This window comes from Eptatretus burgeri, chromosome 9 (genome assembly GCF_056783735.1).
Source record: "Eptatretus burgeri isolate ZD-2024b chromosome 9, Ebu_testis_v1, whole genome shotgun sequence".
NCBI lineage: Eukaryota > Metazoa > Chordata > Myxini > Myxiniformes > Myxinidae > Eptatretus > Eptatretus burgeri.
In genome coordinates, this window is record NC_140969.1 from 96,316,727 (window position 1) to 96,336,098 (window position 19,372).

General features: G+C 42.2%; 1 protein-coding gene across 2 annotated transcripts in view; it reads right to left on the reverse strand.

Moving 5' to 3' along the window:
• The window catches only part of EPB41L4A (erythrocyte membrane protein band 4.1 like 4A), an 85,982-nt gene that overhangs the window by 59,952 nt on the left and 6,658 nt on the right, over positions 1 to 19,372 (reverse strand). For both annotated transcript variants that reach the window (XR_015061927.1, XM_085896234.1), the window contains exon 2: positions 13,412 to 13,578. Coding sequence is in view for 1 of the 2 variants with exons in the window: in XM_085896234.1 (XP_085752360.1) it covers positions 13,412 to 13,510 (99 nt within the window). In the remaining variant the exon portion in view is untranslated. The remainder of the gene's footprint in view (positions 1 to 13,411; positions 13,579 to 19,372) is intronic.

Below are 19,372 nucleotides of genomic sequence, written 5' to 3' on the forward strand. Positions count from 1 at the left end.
TGCTACAAATGGCAAGGTCAACGTGTAGTAGCTCACAACCTTGCCCAGATTCCGATGTACCTTCACCCACAATTTGGGGCCCCTAGGTGGTACAGTTCGGCTGTGAAAGAATAACGTACAAATGCACAAACACTTGAAAATATTTACCAGATTGTTTATCCTACTGTTATCTAAGGCTTGAAGAGAAACTTGTACATATAGTATATGCAGGACAAGGACGTGAAAAGGCAATGTACTTTTACATTAACTACAAATATATATTTGTAGACAATCGACAAATCAAAACAGTACACAGGATTTGAACCCAAGATCCTAGAGTCATGATCCATGTGTCAGGATAGGAACATTAAACAGGCAAATTCAATTTGCCCAGTATGGTCTACATTAAGGTGCCAGCCCACACCTTGCTTGTGGGGGGGACAAGGTGTAATCATGCAATGCAGGCAGATAATACTAAAGGAGAGCTGGAGGAACACCACGACAACCTGAAATACGAGTGTTACCATCAACGATTATCTTGTTCAAGAATATTTATGTTGAGGATTTTCAGCAACACTTCAAACAAGCAATGTCCATCTTCAAGCTGTTTTAACCATTTATTGCTTGTTTCACCTTTCAATGTGGCCATTTACTGGACAAAGTGCTTCGGGGAGAATGACTTGGGAAGATAACGCAGCATGCGGCTCGGTTACCTTGAGGAACATCGTGCGGAAAACACGTGGGCTGACAGGATGGCCTAGAGGCACACACGCTCGTCTCCAAGCCATGCAACCTGGATTTCAACACCAACCAAGCGACAAACTGTCTTCCTGGCATTTCATACACTGGGTGATTCAATGTGTGTGCCGTCCTTTGGATGGACATTGAACTGGCGTCCCATCTGCCAACATTAGTTGGTGGACGTTAAAGATCCGATGGTGTCAGTGGCGAAGAGTAGGTGAGCCATCGCCGGCATCCTGAACAAATTACAAATTCCTACCCCAACATTAGTCGAACGTCAGGCCTGGACAGCCAGTTTGTGAAAGACTTGACCAAAACTTTCCCCAGGTCAACCCCACAAGAACGTGCGAATAATTGTGGCCCACAGAAGAAAAAGAAGAAGACGAAGAAGAAGAAAAGGGGAGATCAAGATTTGAAACTTGGAAATGGCTACTTACTGTAAATTGCACATTTATATATTTATTATGCTGAGCTGCAGATTATTTGGCCGTTGCAGTCTGTACCTGGGAATTCACGCGCCGTTGGTTCAAGCAAAAATATTTTCTCAACTCCAAACGATGGAAACAAGCCACTGTATTATAGAAACCCCAAACAACAGGTCATGTGTAAAGAAAAACAAATAAATAAATAAAAATAAATCGATCATTACAATATGTGGGGCAAAGGGAAAAGATCAATGGTATTTTAGGATCTAAATGGATTGCTATTCAATGAATCAACCAGTTTCTGTCTTTAAGTTCTTCTGTGAACTTCAATTTATAGTTAGAAAGTCAAATTTCAGCAACTTCATTGATTCTTCACCTTTATTTATTTATTCATATGCAGCCTGTGGCTACTTGGCTGCATAATTTCCTGGGGGTGTGGCTGTGCCGCTGATGCAGTGCTCCTACTACCAGTAAGTTTGTCATCATTTTGCCGACCTTGGAAGGATGATAGGCTGAGTCAACCCTCCTGGTGTAAATTCAAAGGGTGACAGGGGCTTGAACTGAAGACTCTGAGATCTTAAGCCAGTCACCTTAACCGTTAAGCCAACACCAGACTTGATTCTTCACTAGTGATGCTACAACTGAGGTTTTCAAATCAACACTAGGGGAAGAACAAAAAAACATTATATATATATATATATATATATATATATATATATATATATATATATATATATATATATATATATATATATATATATGTGTGTGTGTAAATACATACACTCCCGGTCAAAAGTTTTATAACATCCCCATTTTTCCAGTTTTTACTGAAATTTAAGCAGTTTAATGTTTCAATGTAACTTGAAATAAAAGCATCGAACAAATAAACAATTGCAGACAAAAAAAATCATGGAATCGTATTGTTGAACAAAATGTAATCGAAATTTTTGACTCATCAAAGTAGCCACCTTTTGCAGATACAACAGCCGAACATACTCGTGGCATTCTTTCTACAGTGGAAATCAAATATTGTTCGGAAAGTTCTTCCCAACACTGTTGCAGAAGTTCCCACAAATGTGTTGCCCTTGTAGGTTGCTTTGCTTTCAACATTCTGTCCAGTTCATCCCAAACCAGCTCGATGGACTTTACGTCTGGAGACTGCACTGGCCATTCCATGATTTGAAGCCTACCGTCTTGTTCTTTTCTTCCAAGGTAGTTCTGACATGACCCAAAACATACCTCCAGGCTGTTATCTTGCTGTAGGATGAACCACTGACCAACTAGGCATAGACCAGAGGGTGTTGCATGGCACTGCAAAATGCTGTGGTATCCCTTTTGGTGCAGGGTGCCAGTCACTCTGTGCAAGTCGCCGACTCTAGATCCAGCAAAAGAGCCCCAGATCATCACGCTTCCTCCTCCATGTTTGACAGTTGGTGTCACACACTGAGGAACCATCCTTTTGCCTAGTCAACAGTATACACAAACCCTGCATGATGAACCGAAGATTTCAAATTTTGATTCATCAGTCCATAAGACCTTCTTCCAGTTTGCAGTAGTTCACTTCATGGTCCAGGAAAGCTTCTTTTTCTTATTTTGCCATCTTAGCAATGGCTTTCTTACTGCCACTAGACCCGTCAAACCTGCAGCTCGAAGTCTTCTCTTCACATTTGAAACTGAGACTTCCTTACTTCGACCAGTGTTAAGCTGTGCTTGAAGCGGCTGTCCTGTGAGCCGCCTATCATGCAAGCTGTTGATTCTCAGAAACTTGTCTTCTGATTGTGTTGTGGCTTTGGATCTGCCAGACCTCTTCCTGTCAGAGTTTCCTCCAGTTTCCAAGTGCCTTTTGATGGTGCAGGAAACTGTACTCATTGACACTTTGGCTTGCTTTCTCTAAAGAAAAGACCTACACTTTTAAGGTTTCTAATGATCTGTCTGTGTTCCTTTGTTAATTGTCTTTTTCTCACCATTATGATAGCAATATTTCTTCCTGTAATGCAATATTGTCCAAATAATGCTTCAGAGGGTGTCGCAACACAGTCTATCCCAACACTGCTTTTATACAGACAGAGGGTTTGTAACTAATCAACAAAAGTTGGGACACCTGTAGGAATTGCTTGCATCAACTTTCAAGGCTTAATTTACTTCCATTGCTGCAGAACAGCTGCAGTTGCTAACCCATTACTTGTTCCCTGAAAAGGGCCTGTTTTAACAATTCTGAAATGTACATCATTTTTCAGTTTTTGGTAACCTAAACTTTTATTTTTTTTAACCTCTGGCAGTTTACCGCTTAGCTTTGTACCATTTCAGGTTATTCACTGGACTTGAACTGCTTAAATTTCAGTAAAAACTGGAAAAATGGGGGTGTTCTTAACCGTTTGACCGGTAGTGTATTATATATACATATACAGTATATATGTATATATATATATATCATATATGTATATCATATATGTATATCATATATGTATAACATATATGTATACACACACACACACACACACACACACACACACACACACACACACACACACACACACACACACACACACACACACACACACACACACACACACACACACACACACACACACACACACACACACACACACACACGGTATCTATCAAATAGTTAAATACAGTAACATCGTTGAATGCAAGGTCAGGTTTTAAACCGTCTAATCGAATGAACAGGGCCTATCTGTTTCATATCGCAGACAGGTCAGAGGTCTCTGTCTTCTACCACCTCCTTTCTGGTCTTGCACCTTCTGTTCTTTCTTGGGCATTGTCCCCCACAGGTTTCGCAGGACACACACGGTTCACCATCAACCCCCTTCTGACGAAACTACCTAAATCCAGGATCACTGCTCACCTCCACTCATTTGTTCCTTCTTTTTTTCATGCTTGTCCACATTCTCTTCAATCTCATGTTTCTCTTCAGGTCTTCAAGCCAACACAATCTCAGATAATCCCAATCCAAAAGTATGATCATTTCGACCCCATTAACCACACCCAATCCCCCCTCTTTCCAAGTTTCCATTTCTTCCTTCCTGAGAGTTTGTCGCTGTATCCATCTTGTCTACATCCCTTATTTGTCCAAGTCTCCGGCTATTTTGTCCCTCATCCATAGTGTTTTTGTGTCTCCCTCCCCCCGCCCCTCATCTCTCTTTCTACTCTTCCTTTTGTTCTGATATTTCCTGGTCCGTTCTATGGTTGAGCTAATCCACAAGCCTCAACTTTGTATACAAAAAACAAGCAAACAAATCCACTTAAAGTTGGAATCAATTCCTCAAGGACAAGAGTTTGTTGTGAGTCACTAGGAAGTACTTAAGAGAGCAACGTCTCCCACTCCACTCCACTGATTGTTCATTATCTCCCCTTTTTGTTGGTATTAATTACTGAAAATCTATGTGACCATTGCACAATGATACTTTGGGGTGGAGGTTCAGATTCATGTGGATGTCTCTCTCCGTTTGCGGCAGGGAAAGTCCAAGAATTCACGCACGCTACGTATGGGACATTCAGAAAGTTTAACCCTCTGAAAAGCAATCAAGATAATCATTGATTTCAGTAATTTATATTCTAATATCTGCAAGGAGAATACCCACAATAATTTATATGTCATTAGTCCTTGAGATGATCATGCAATTAAAGAAAATATGATGCGTTACGTATGGGACTACAAGAAACACGCTTTTTCAAAGAAATACGCTCAAATTCAAAGTTCTCTGAAAGTATTTTATCATTCACCAGAATTTTCAGTGTGGAGAAAGTTGAAGCACTTGCGTAACTCATCACAAATTCTCTTACAGAAAAAGATACACAATAGTAAAGACATATTAATTATTGTTAACGAAGGACAACTTACGTATGGGACACAATTCTCCATTGGCTTTACATGCGTTATCTTCATTGTTGGTGTAAATTGCCCTTCATAACACAATCAACAAGCTTGAGCATATTTTGACACAAAGATCCAACATTTAACTATTAGAAACTCAGCAATTCATGAAGTAGGATCGGAAACAAAGTGATCATCTGGTTATTAAGTGTTAAAAATATAAAATGATTTAAAATTAGAATCATATAAAGCATGGAATGCAAGTACTTCTGAAGAAAATGAAATGCACAACTTTATTGCGGACATGCACAAAAATGTACTGCATACAACGATTAAACCCGGACAGGACACACAGGACAGATCTGTTTTAGTGTGTGTACAAGGAATGAAAATAAACAAAATAATTTGCATCGAGTAATTTGTTGGTAATTAATTTTTTTTCAGACTCATGTAGATTTTTGTTTCGATTCGTCTCAGGACCTCGGGGCTTTTGTACATTCGATAGAAGTAATTATATGTAAATGTAAACATTTATCAACTCGACTGAAAATATTGTTACGGTTGTGGGGGTAGATGGAGGAATTTCATCGGAAAGTTAGGATTGAATGGAGTTGTTTGGTCCATTGACACGTCAGAGACATCTCAATGCAATTAAGTAGGGAAACTGTGAGTTTAAGTATTACGTGTCACCACATGGGGATGGTGCCGTGTTAATTAGATAGGAATTAGGATAAGTTTCCCCAGTATGTGATTGCCTCCATGACCGATTCCCAAGTTTTTGCATTTACAAGCGAGCCAAGCATACCGAGCAGGCAGAGGCCCCGCCTTCCTGGGTATCGTGCGAGAAAGCCACGCCCCGGAGGTGGAATGGTTGTTCGGTGTGACGTCAAAGAGAGAAGAGGAGGAACGCACTAGTGCAGAGTGAGGGACGCATGTGGTTGAGAGAGAACGTAGCTCGGAGATTGCTGCAAGAACAGGGCTTTATGGCTGGCTTTCCTTTGAGGCATGAAGAAGACGGCACGATTTTCCTATCCGTGCTGAGGAGAATTGGCTCACGTACTGAGCAAGATGCCAGCCATTGGCTCTTGGTTGGGTCATGAGAGACGGACCCCGAGTCTCGTGCATGTCGCCGAAGGGGACGGCACCATTCTGCAGAGTGCCGCATGTCGGCAAGTGCGATAGACGAAGAAGATGCATGACGGTCAGTGAGCCTTGGTGTTGAATACCGCTCACGAATTGCCTGACGAACATTCCCGCTGTGAGAGAACTTGGCGCCATTTTGCACGCGTCCACACGTGCAGGCCGAAGCGCCTCGATTCCAAGTTCCATAAAGACTATCTCTGGACTAAGCTCATTACCAGAATAAAGGGAGGATTTGCTTTTTGTTCGTTTTCCCCTTGTCTGTAATTAAGTCTGTATATAGAGGTGCCTTGACTTTCGGTTTAATTTATCTCACATTTATTATTACATTTTGCATTCTCCCCTTGTAAATATTTCTATTGTCATTAAATTCCCACATTTATTTTAAGTTGATGTGTCCATGTATTTGTCATGGGGTTCGAGTATCAACCCCCCCTGTGCTGTGCTTCCTCGTGCCTCCGTCACTCCACCAATGCCGCGTCCCACCCCTCCCACGGGCGTTATAATCTCTGAGGATCAACGTGTCCGCCTCCGAAGGAAAACCACTCGGCTATCCGGGCTGGCGGTGTTAACCTTAACCGCCAGCACCGCGACAATAACAAATATGGAAACGTAGTTTTAATAGACTACTTCCACTTGCACAAGGGAATAGAAGAAGGTATTAAATTTTGTGTAAAAGGGAAATACATATAAACAAAAACTCATTTATTCTTCAAGAGGAGGTGACACCTCCTTACAAATGGAATGATCCCATATTGCTTAGTCTGCCATAACCTGAACCATGTGTGAAGGACAGGTCTCATGAAAATACATGAATGCCCAATAAGTTGACGGGCCAAAGTAGTGGTCAAATGTTGGAGATGTTGAAGTAGTCTTTCCCACAGACTTTGCAAGCAATGTCCCATACGTAACATTTATTAATTACTTGTGAACCAATTACTGACTTATATTTTAAGCTAGAAATACAGGATATATGACCAATACATGATGGATTAGAACTTCTGAAAATGGCATTAAAATTTTTCAGAGCTTTTGGTGTAATCCTAAAAAAATCCATGGAAAAGTGTTACGTATGGGAGATCGCTTATAAAGAACAGGCCTAATTTGCAAAATGAAGTGAACAATTTTCTTGTGTATTGAAAGGGCATGGTAGAGTATTCATGTCCATGTAAAAAAAAACAATTGTTGTAAAGTTTGGTTTAACTTACAACATCACCATTTCAAATTGTCCCATACATAACACCTAATTTGCATATATGTAAATTGGTTTAGCGATTTCACACCTGAAACCTATGACTTTGCTATTTTCTTTCAAGAAGAAACTCTCTTTCTTTTCAAGAAGAAACTCAAGAAGAAGGAGAGTAAACTTTCTTTACTCTCCCACAAGAAGGGTGGGAGAGGGAAGGACAAAACAGTGGGGACAGAGACATTAGGAGATATGTGGAAGGGAGAGGGATGGGGTGGGGAACACAGGGTATACAAGATGGACATTATAGGACTTTCAGGAAGGAAAGCAGGGAATTTGAACAAGGTGGGTTTGGGGTGGATTAACGGGGGTAGATAAGATTGTGGTTTTGGATGGGGGAAGATAAGAGGCGGTGGTGAACAGCTGTTTTGAAGGCCTGGAGGGAAGAATGGAATTGAAGAGAGTGAGGGAGTTTATTCCAAAGGTGGGGAAAAAAAAGAGGAATGAAAGAATGAAGGTGAGCAGCGATTCATGATTTTGGTAGTTTTATCAGAAGGGGGTTGCGGGCAGACCTTAAGCGCCCTGTGAAAATATGGGGGAAGGGGGGGGGGGGAAACATAGTGCAGACAGAGCAGGGGGGGAGGGTGAGACCGGAGAGGAGACGGTGGAAGATAGAAAGACCATCGACCTGCCTGCGGTGAGAGAGTGAGAGGCCCAAAGACTCAGCCTCACCACGGGAGATACCAACAAAATAAATTTCACGTTAAGACATGAAAATCTCATTGAAAGTACAGCCGTAGCATGAATATGAAATTCTGCCATCTGAGGGGACTTTCTCTTGGACTTGCCCTGCAGGAGTTTTGCTTATCTGACATTACATCCTTTGAGACATGTATCGTTTCCGAAACATCGAGTGATCAAATTCAGGAAACTTCTCTCCAAAGTGAGGAGGATTTGGTGATCATTGGATTCCTACAATTTCAAGCCATGATGCAAGCAGTGAGTGAAGAAAGTGAAAAAGAAGAGATAAACATGATTACAGGCGTTGAAAATAAATAAATAAATAAATAAATAAATAAAAGATGTGCCTCGTCTTGGGTAAACAGGCTGTCGCATGGTGAAGCTCGGACAATTGAAGCCTCAGCGTTTTTCAGGAAGTGACATCCTCTGCTTCATCCAAGGAGGATTAACAATGAGACTTCCCCCATCTCACTTTCCCAATCTTTCCTCACTTTCCTTTGATCACTACTGGTGGAAATAAGTCAGGTTGATAGCAAATCAAAGAAGTGGAAGCTGCTTAAAATTGCAAAAATCTTTTTAAACCTAAATGATGGGTTTGCCTTAAAACTGCATCCAAGGCCAAATATTATTTCAGGGATGGGGTGGGGGGAGAGGGAGGAGGGGGGGGTGATAACAATAGAGCAACATTCAGTACATTGCTGAAATGTTATATATATATATATATATATATATATATATATATATATATATATATATATATATATATATATATATATATAAAAGCATTGGTCCGACATAATGAGCTACCAAGATGGAGAGACTTGCAAACTAACCTTGGAAAAAAAAATGCAACTAGAATGGCACTCGGTAGAGTGCATCCTCCGCCAGGCAGAAGTTTACATTTTGTATCCCAATTATAGGCCAGATTTGCACCCGGACTGAACCAAAATCGAATCGGCTTGTCATCAAATACCCAATTCACTCAACTACTTTTGTCATAATCCATCTGCAACTTTTTGAAATATCATGCCACATATCATTTTGGCCCCCAGCCCTCATTGGTGAATAATCACTTAATAAATTTTAAAATTCTAGTTTCCGGATCCAGATCTTCACGAAGATCAAATCAGTTTGTCCTTGGCACATACCCACCCAAACTGTCCACGATATATGGTCTGAATCCGTTCTTAACTTTGAGATAACCTGCCCGCAGACAGAGAGACAGGGATAAAAACAACCTCCATCCACCTTCGGTGGCGGAGGTAATAATAGTAATCAGAAGCAATTGTGACATCGCTTCGATTAATCAAATGAGGAAGGGTTTTATAAAATGAAAGATTGGTTTTTGCCAAAACCCTTTCATTCACCAATCCTTTGCATCAGTAGAAATCTTCACGATCCAGAATCACATGTCACGCAGGCCTATAAAGAACAGTTCACTTTACCACAACCATTGTGGGTTGTGTTGGGATTGAGCCACAAAAACATTGCATGTCGAAAGTCGGACGTTTTAATGATGAGAAAAGTTTGTCACAGAAGTCAGAAATTGAAGCAAAAGGTCATGGGTGGATGTTCTATTTTCCTGGTGGTGGTGGCATGTGATTTATTGGAATTACACCACAACACTGCCCCCATCCCCCCCACCCACCCCCACCAACCTCTTGTTTTTTTGTTCTTTTCTCTCCATTGTTCCTTCTTGATACATACTCTCAACCCCCATTGAATCTATGTCTCTCTTGGCATGGTCTGTAGTACAAATACATGAAGGTACCTCAACCACACGGGTACTTCAAGCCTCAATCATGAACATTATTGTTCACCATTGTCTGAACCTTGTGATTCAAAATACTGATGTTTCTCAGATGTAAGAAGTTGATGAAAGGTAGTCAGAGGAAGGTTCAAACGAAATGGAGGGTTTATGACAAGATGAGGAATGTAGTCTTGTTGGCCCAGGTCCAGGCACTGACCATGAGAAGCCAGGCTTTGTCTCTTTGCACAGAGTTGCCTGGAGGGCAGCAAACTATTTTGTTCCCTTGAATCAGTTGGCATGGAAACCGTTCTCAGGGGGTGAGCAGCTGGTCAACCATGATATGTGTCACCCTGATAAGCACCAATCATTCTCAATGCCTTCGGCACAGGCAGATAAATCGACAACCCGATGCTCAAGGTTCAGAAACGAAGCGGAGAATACACCATTATCAGCCCACTTGAGGTGGGAACCACTGAAGGATCACAAGTCACCGTCTATTCCCATCCCAATCAACGGTGCAGTGATCACAGAATTGGGCTCCATTCGGAATGAATGAGGAAAAGAATGAAACACGAACGAAATTTGCTTTTTAACTCTCATGGCAGATTCCATGAAGAGGTAAAAACATAATCTTGGAAACTCATGAGCCATCCACATCATGCATATGCAAAAATTGTTAAACTTTTATTCCATCCTTTGTACTCCCACGTACATATTCATCAACATGTGGAACATACCTTTCAATCCTGATAAATCTCACATTCTCACTATGTCTCTCCGAAAGGACTGTCTGGAACCAACCCCCATCTACTTTCTCAACAACCCTCTTGAAGAAGTCCTTTCATTCAAGCTCGGTCTCATTATCTGCCATGATCTTTCCTGGGAAAGGCATTTCCTGGGAATTTCCAAGCTGGCCTCCAAAGCCAGTCGCCGACTGGGCATCCTCAGTCATGCAAAGTCCTTACTTGGCACACCTGAGCTCCTGACCACATACAAAGCTTTTATCCACAGCCTGATGGTGTCCCCTCTGGGCTGATGCTCCCGCCTCCCACCTTTCTTGGCTTCATGCCGAGAAACCAAGGTATTGAGGATCATTGGCATCTCCCACGATAAGGCCTTCCTTATCCATTTCCTTCCTGAAAGTCCCTGTCGTGTAAGGACCTAAAAGTCCCTGTCGTGTCCATCTTGTTTACCCCATGTACCCCACCCCATCCCTCACCCTTCCACATATCTCTTAATCTCTATGGTCCCCAATGTTTTGTGCTTCCCTCTCCGAACCCCCCCACCCACACACTCCTCCTCTGCTCCCCTTATTGTATGTTCTGTGTGTTAGCTCTTATACAAGCCTCAAAACTGAATACAAAAAATTATATATATATATGTATATATATGTATATATATATATAATAAAAAGATGCATGTCCATGGAATGGAAAACTATTCCTTCCTACACATCGTGTACCATGGACAATCCTATAAAACGGGGGTACCTCATAAAAAGAGAAAAAAGATAGACTAAGAGATGCATGTCTCGGGAATGGAAAAACCTATTCCTTCCGGCATGTCATGCAGCCATTTAAGCTATAAGCTGTAAATGTCACTTCTGTTTGCTGCACTGCTATTCAGTCTCACTGCCCTTTGTACTACGCTATCCTACAAGGTTCCAAAATGATAATTTATAGGACCTCATCTGTGTAAAAATAAATAAATAAATAAATAAATAAATAAAGTATAAGGTTCGAGATTTTGGAACAATACTGTTACGGCTCTGGAAATTCGCAGAACACCATAAAGGTTCCTTAGTTCAGTAAGATTGATAAGTCTGTGTTCAGTTAGATTTCCCCACCGTTGTTTAATGGGATAATTTGTGTCACAGGGCTGTGATCCTTTGAGGTAGGTTTTTCTTTCTCTATCGTTATTTTGAACCGACATATCTTGCCCACCATTACAACAACCACCACCAACTACGCCACAACGCCAACCACGCTACAATCACCACAACAACACCACCACCATTTAACCATCTTCGCCACTACGCCAGCTTGCAAACGCCATCCTCCACAGACCACGCGAAGACCCTTTCCGCATTCAAAAGGGGTCCGAGAATGTGGGCGTACAAGAACGAGGAAAAGAAACCTCCAATGGTGCGTGTGGGTTTCTCCCGCCTTTTTTTCTCCGAGGCTGGTGTGACGAGAAGGGCGAGGCGGCTCGCTCGCGATTGGTGGATACGAGGAGTGAGGCGGTCGGAGTTGAGAAACGCCCCTTTTCAAGAAACTTCTCGAAAAGGCTCGAAGGAGGGTGGAGCCAAAAGCGGGGAGGGGCGAAGGGCGGAGCCCCGAGTTATATAAGGCCGCACGAGATGCGAGGTCTTGTCTTTCGTGTGGTGGTCGTCAAGTCTTTGGTGGTTTTGCCGTCGGGTGGTTCATCGCTCTCCTGGCTCTTGGTCCTGTGGTTCATGCGCTTTTGGTCCTGTGGAGCGACCTGTTCGTTGGAGGCGTGGGATGGTAGAAAGTCCGGGCGACGCACCGGAGACGCAGACTGGAGGCACAGCTCTGCCGGCCGGGTGGCGCGAACCTGCGTGTCCGTGCGAGGAGCGCCGGAGGGAGCTCGCCGGCCACGCGAGAAGCCTGGGATCAGGCACAGCCACGCTAGCTGCCGTGGGGACGGGGCGACGCGACTCACCGACCACCGAGGGGGGAAGGTAACCTGCCACGGTCTCGTGGGACCCGTTCGGTCCTCCAGGTCCCGCGTTATAAAGTTCCACGGACCCTGTCTGCCACTCCCATCTTTGGGGGTGGCCATTCCTTTGCTTTTGAGTGAATGTTGGTGGCGCCGTGTCCGACAAGATAGAACTGAGTAAGTGACTGTAAATAATAATCATATTCGGTTGTATTGCTTTTGCTTCTCACCTGAATATTGCATGACTGCCTTGGCTGTATATACGTGTGCTTGTAATAAATGTGCTTGGTTCGAATGTATCCCTTTCGTTGCGTCTTCTTTCCCCTATTGGAAATGCCGTCTTGCATCGTGGAATAATTAGTTGGGTTTTGAAATACCCGTTAAATAGAATCGGATCCGGCAAGGTCGGCGATAATCCCCGCTCGGTTATCGCTGTAGAACGGAACGGACTGCTTAAGCGGTTCGTGTCCCAAGCCGACCTGCGTCGAGGTACGGTCGCCCGGTCGACTCCCCGCGCAGGTACTTTGGTATATCGAGTTCGGCGAGTGACCCTATCTTGCGCGGGTAGACAATTGGCACGGCCGTGGTGAGGTTGAAGACCCACCCGTGACAGGGTTCCGGTGTTAGCTCCGGAAGGTCACGACTGAATTGTCCGTCCGGTGGGCGACGCGGTTGCTATTAGTGGAAAGCGGCCGATCGCATGCCGGCGGGCGCGAATTCGTAACACTACCTTTCCAAGGGTAATTTATCTACAAAACGAGCTGTTTCCTACAGATGTCCGACAACTTGTGGTTAGCTTAACGATGAATCCCCCCCCCCCACAACGTAAGGATGTGAAATACAAATTATGTAAATGAACAGATCTAATCATTTTCATACTTTAAAATTTCACTTTAAATCTAGAGATGTGAAAAGACGAGAAAACCCGTTACCTTGATGCGTTGTTCTTGTGTGGTCAGACACAGTCGCGTCTCATCAAGGAGTAAAATTTCACAATAAAAATCTTCTTTGTCTCCTCTCCAGCAGCTCATGATCTCTCAGCCTTTTGCCAATATCCAACTCTCTTCTTCAAGAAGAGTACTGCAGAAAGCAGTAAACACTAAGAAAACACAGGTGATGATGGGTTGTGGAGGAGAGACAGAAGCGATTGTAGTTAAGGGTGTAAATGATGAACTGAAGCAGGTGGAGAGGTTTAATTGAGCACTTCAGATGGACAATTGATGAGCAAGGAGGATGTGAAGCAGATGTAAGGGACAGGGTGAGAGCAAGGTGGAAGAAGTGGAGGGATGTGGCAGTTATGGGAGACAGAAGAATGCCAGTCAATCATAAAGTTAAAATGTACAAAACGGTGATATGATCAGTGATATTCTATAGTGCTGAGACTTGGGCATGGTGTAAAAAAGAATAGCAGTCACTTTACAGGTCAGAGATAAGGATGTTGTGATGGATGGAAGAGTTGTCATGAGCAAATAGGATAAGGAGTGATGAGATCAGAAGGCTTAGAGAGAGTACTACAGAGGAGGTTAGTGAAGCAAGGTTAAGGTGGGATGGACATGTTATGTGGAAGTGCAGTAATGAATGAAGTGGAAGCGCAGCAAAAATGGCATGAAAGAGAAAGGTTGAAGGAAACGGGAAGGGGCAGACCAACACAGAGATGGATCGACATAGTGAAAAGTGACATGGAGAAGGAAGATCTGAGCAGCTGACCCCACATTGGCGTGGGATTAAACAGCCGAAAAGATAGATGATGATGATGATGATGACTGCAGAAAGCAATTGGGCAGATGATTCGCGCACTTTAGTAGAACACTTCACTGCAGTGTTGCCGAGGATGGTGGGAAGTCCTGCACAGCAAGACCAAGTGACCGATGAGATAAGATAAAGCTGAGTTTTTATTTTGGGCAACACCCAACATAAAAGACATTCCATACTGGTTGAGAGTTTTAGAACACCCCATTTTTCCAGTTTTTACTGAAATTTAAGCAGTTTAATGTTGAAATGCACACTGAAATTAAAGCAGAGAACAAATAAACAATTGCAGATAAAAAAGAAATCATGGAATCGTTTTGTTGAACAAAATTTAATCTAAATTTTTGACTGAAAGTAGCCACCTTTTGCAGATATAACAGCCGAACATACTCGTGGCATTCTTTCTGCAATCAAAATCAAATATTGTTCGGAAAGTTATTCCCAACACCGTTTCAGAAGTTCCCACAAATGTGTTGCCCTTGTAGGTTGCTTTGCTTTCACCCTTCTGTCCAGTTCATCCCAAACCAGCTCGATGGGGTTTAAGTCTGGAGACTGTGCTGGCCATTCCATGATTTGAAGCCTACCGTCTTGTTCTTTTCTTACAAGGTAGTTCTGACATAGCCTGGAGGTATGTTTTGGGTAATTATCTTGCTGTAGGATGAACCCCTGACCAACTAGGCGTAGACCAGAGGGTATTGCATGGTGCTGCAAAATGCTTTGGTAGCCCTTTTGGTGCAGGGTGCCACTCACTGAGCAAGTCACCGACTCTGGATCTCGCAAAAGAGCCCCAGATCATCATGCTTCCTCCTCCATGTTTGACAGTTGGTGTGACACGCTGAGGAACCATCCTTTCACATACTCGACGGCGTACAAAAACCCTGCGTGATGAACCAAAGATTTCAAATTTTGATTCATCGGTCCATAAGACCTTCTTACAGTTTTCAGTAGTCCATTGGTGGTGCTTCATGGCCCAGGCAAGCGTCTTTTTCTTATTTTGTCATCTTAGCAATGGCTTTCTTACTGCCACTTGACCCGTCAAACCTGCAGCTCGAAGTCTTCTCTTCACAGTTGAAACTGAGACTTCCTTACTTCGACCAGTGTTGAGCTGTTCTTGAAGCTGCCATCCTGTGAGCCGCCTATCACGCAAGCTGTTGACTCTCAGAAACTTGTCTTCTGATTGTGTTGTGGCTTTGGGTCTGCCAGACCTCTTCCTGTCAGAGTTTCCTCCAGTTTCCAAGTGCCTTTTGATGGTGTAGTAAACTGTACTCACTGACACCTTGGCTTCTTTGCAATTTCTCTCAAGGAAAGACCTACACTTTTAAGGGTTATAATGGTCTGTCTGTGTTCCTTTGTTAATCATCCTTTTCTCACCATTATGATAGCAACATACTACTTCCTGTAGTGCAATATTGTCCAAATAATGCTTCAGAGAGTGTAGCAACACAGTCTGTTCCAACACTGCTTTTACACAGACAGAGGGTTCGTAACTAATCAACAAAAGTTGGGACACCTGCAGGAATTGTTTGCATCAACTTTCAAGGCTTAATTTACTTCCATTGCTGCAGAACAGTTGCAGTTGCTAACCCATTACTTGTTCCCTGAAAAGGGCCTTTTTAAAAAAAAAACTCTGAAATTTACATTATTTTTCAGTTTTTCGTAACATTAACTTTTTTTGAACCTCTGGCAGTTTACCGCTTAGCTTTGTTCCATTTCAGGTTATTCACTGGCTTTGAACTGCTTAAATTTCAGTAAAAACTGAAAAATGGGGGTGTTCTAAAACTTCTGACCGGTAGTGAAGGAGGAGGAAATTTGGATTATCATACCTGTGATTTATCAACACCACATTCATTTAATCTATCAGTATTGTCGTGTCCAGGCCGGTCAACACCAGCCTGGATGGATAGCCGAACAGTTTTAACTCGGAGGCGAATTGCCGAAATTCTTTGTGGTTGCAGCGTGCGCGGGATGGAGGCAGGGAAGGCGCCTTACCAGAATGGAAGCACAAGGGTTTATTCTCGAACCCATAACGAACAAACAAACACAAGGAAATTCAACAATAATGATTTAATAAACATAAATCAAGGGTGATCATGAAAATAAATCAGAGTGAGGTAATGAAAAGTGGGGTAAAACTAAATCCTAATTTGAGATGCCTCCACTCATTTACAAAAACAGACAAGGGGAAAGATAAAAATAAAACCCCCTCCCCCCCTTTATGCCGGCGGCACTCAGCTTTGCGTCCAGAGATGACCTTTCGGAGCCTGGTGTCGTTGAACCGCATAGCCACTGTGCGGGAAAACGCACCAAAATGGTGAGAAATCGCACTCCGCGGCCACGAACTTGAGGAAATTCATGCGGACGGTCCTCAATGCTAGGAGACCATAAACCACTGAACAGTTTTTTTTTTTCTCATGATCGAGATTGCCACACCACTCCCTCTAAGTTCCAGGTCCGCACACACCAAATGGAGCCACCTTTCTCCTTGATCATACAAGGCGACTGCCGAGGCTGGCAGATAAGAGAGGAGCAGGAGCGACCACCACCCAGTCTTGGCTTTCTTCTCAGCCCAGCCAAACTGACAATGGCTGGCACCTTATTTCAGTACGTGAACAAATTCACACCAGCACAACAACAAGAATCGAGCAGCTCTCTCGTTGTGCGCAGAAAAGACAAGACTGTTCTCTTTCAACCGTTCTCCCTCTCTCGAACCTTCTTCCCATGACGTCACCCTCAACCAATCATCAGCCTTGGGGGCGTAGCCTGCCGGTTACGTTTCCTGGGAGGCGGGGTTTAGTCTACTGGTTATGGTTGTTGTTGTGAAACATGGTTCTTTATGGCCGGCGCCATAAATGTAAAAACATAGGAAAATGTCACAGGGGGCAATCACATACTGGGAGAAACTAGCCTTAGACCCTAATTAGTTAACACAATACCCCCCCTCCCGCCTCCCCCGTGTGGTGACACGTAAACAATCTTAAGCTCTAAATTACATTGAGATGTCTACTACTCGTCCACGGACCATGCTATACTATACAATCCTATGTTCAATATGTGATTCCTCCACCTACCCCCACAAACATAACAGTATGTTTACTTGCTTTAACCAAGAGGGGTTGCAGAGAAATGAGGAGAAGAATGGTGGGATTTTTTTTGGGGGGTGGGGAAGGAGAGGTGGGTGTGAGGACGGTTGTTGGGTGAGAAATGAACAAGAGCTCATTAATCATTTGATGAGACCCTCTCACAACCATCATATGTACACAATTACAGTGTATGTTTCTTCCTCGCTTGCATCGGTGACGACTCAAGGTTTCTTGAGATGACGTCACACCTGAAGGATTTCCAGATTTCAGGCAAGACTTAATCCCAAATCAGATCCAACAAGGCCTCAGCTTTGGATGTTTAAGCCTCAGGGTTTCTTCGGTGAAATTAAAATAAAATAAAAAATGCCTCCGGCACCCTTGCTGCGGAGGCATAAAAATGCAGAAATCATTCCAACTCGAGAAGGCAAGGAACTTTGAATTTTGCAGTTTGTCAAAACATTTACAACAGTAAAAGTTTCTGGACATCCAACTAAGAGTTTCAAAGCTGAAGAAAAGTGGACAACACCATAATTTTAGAAATAGTTGTCAATAAAATAGTAATGCAAGAGCAAGCAAATATATCATCTTCCATAACTCTGGGAATTTGATGTGCAAGTAGTCAGACGGAACAAGAAAACAAAGTGTATCACATTGGTGCCAAGCATCAGACAGGCATACAATTGTGGGTGGTATTCGGTTACCACCACCCATGTATCAAACATGCCTTTGGGCACACGGAGAGAACTCAAACAGGCTCTGGATGAAAACAGTGAGATGTCACATAAACAAACCCGTACGCTACGTATATGCATTATAACCTGCTCTCAACTTCATGGACTCTTTCAACATGTTCAGACCTTCGGTGAACACAATAGTTTGAGATATATATATATATATATATATATATATATATATATATATATATATATATATATATATATATATATATATATATATATATATATATATAAAACAAAAAAGCCGTTTTTACAGCCATTTTTCCCTGCTGAGCAGGGGTTAGCTTTTCTTGAGGCAATGCTTTATGGCCGGATGCTCTTCCTGACGCCAACCCTGGTCGCCTCTTACAACACACAGGGATATCGTACACCTATTCTAACCGGGACCAGGAAACTAGTACTCATTTCGCCGACCTCGGAAGGATGACCCCTGGTGTTAATTCAGCAGCCAACGTGCTCGAACTCAAGAACTTAGGATCCTAAGTCAGCCACCCGAACCACCAAGCCAACACTAGGCATATGTATATATATATATATATATATATATATATATATATATATATATATATATATATATATATATATATATATATATATATATATATATATATATATATATATATATATATATCTTCTTCTTTCAGCTGCTCCCGTTCGGGGTCGCCACAGCGGATCATCCGTATGATCCGCATAGTGATTTGGCACATGTTTTACGCCGGATGCCCTTCCTGACGCAACCCTGGTCGCCTCTTACAACACAGGGATATGGTACACCTATTTTAACCAGGGTATACACTGGCCCAGTATACTGGTACTCATTTCGCGAACCTCGGAAGGATGACAGGATGAGTCAACCCCCTGGTGTATTAATTCAGTGGCCCAACGGGGCTTGAACTCAGGACCTCTTGGATCCCAAGCCGCTGCCCTAACCACTGCGCCAACACCAGGCTATATATATATATATATATATATATATATATATATATATATATATATATATATATATATATATATGTTATATATATATGTTATATATATATATATATATGTTATATATATATATATATAATATATATATATATATAATATAGATATATATATATAATATATATATATATATATATATATATATATATATATATATATATATATATATATATATATATATATATATATATATATATATATATATATATATATATATATATATATATATATATATATATATATATATATATATATATATATATATATATGTATATATATATATATATATATATATATATATATATATATGAGCCTGGTGTTGGCGCAGTGGTTAGGGCAG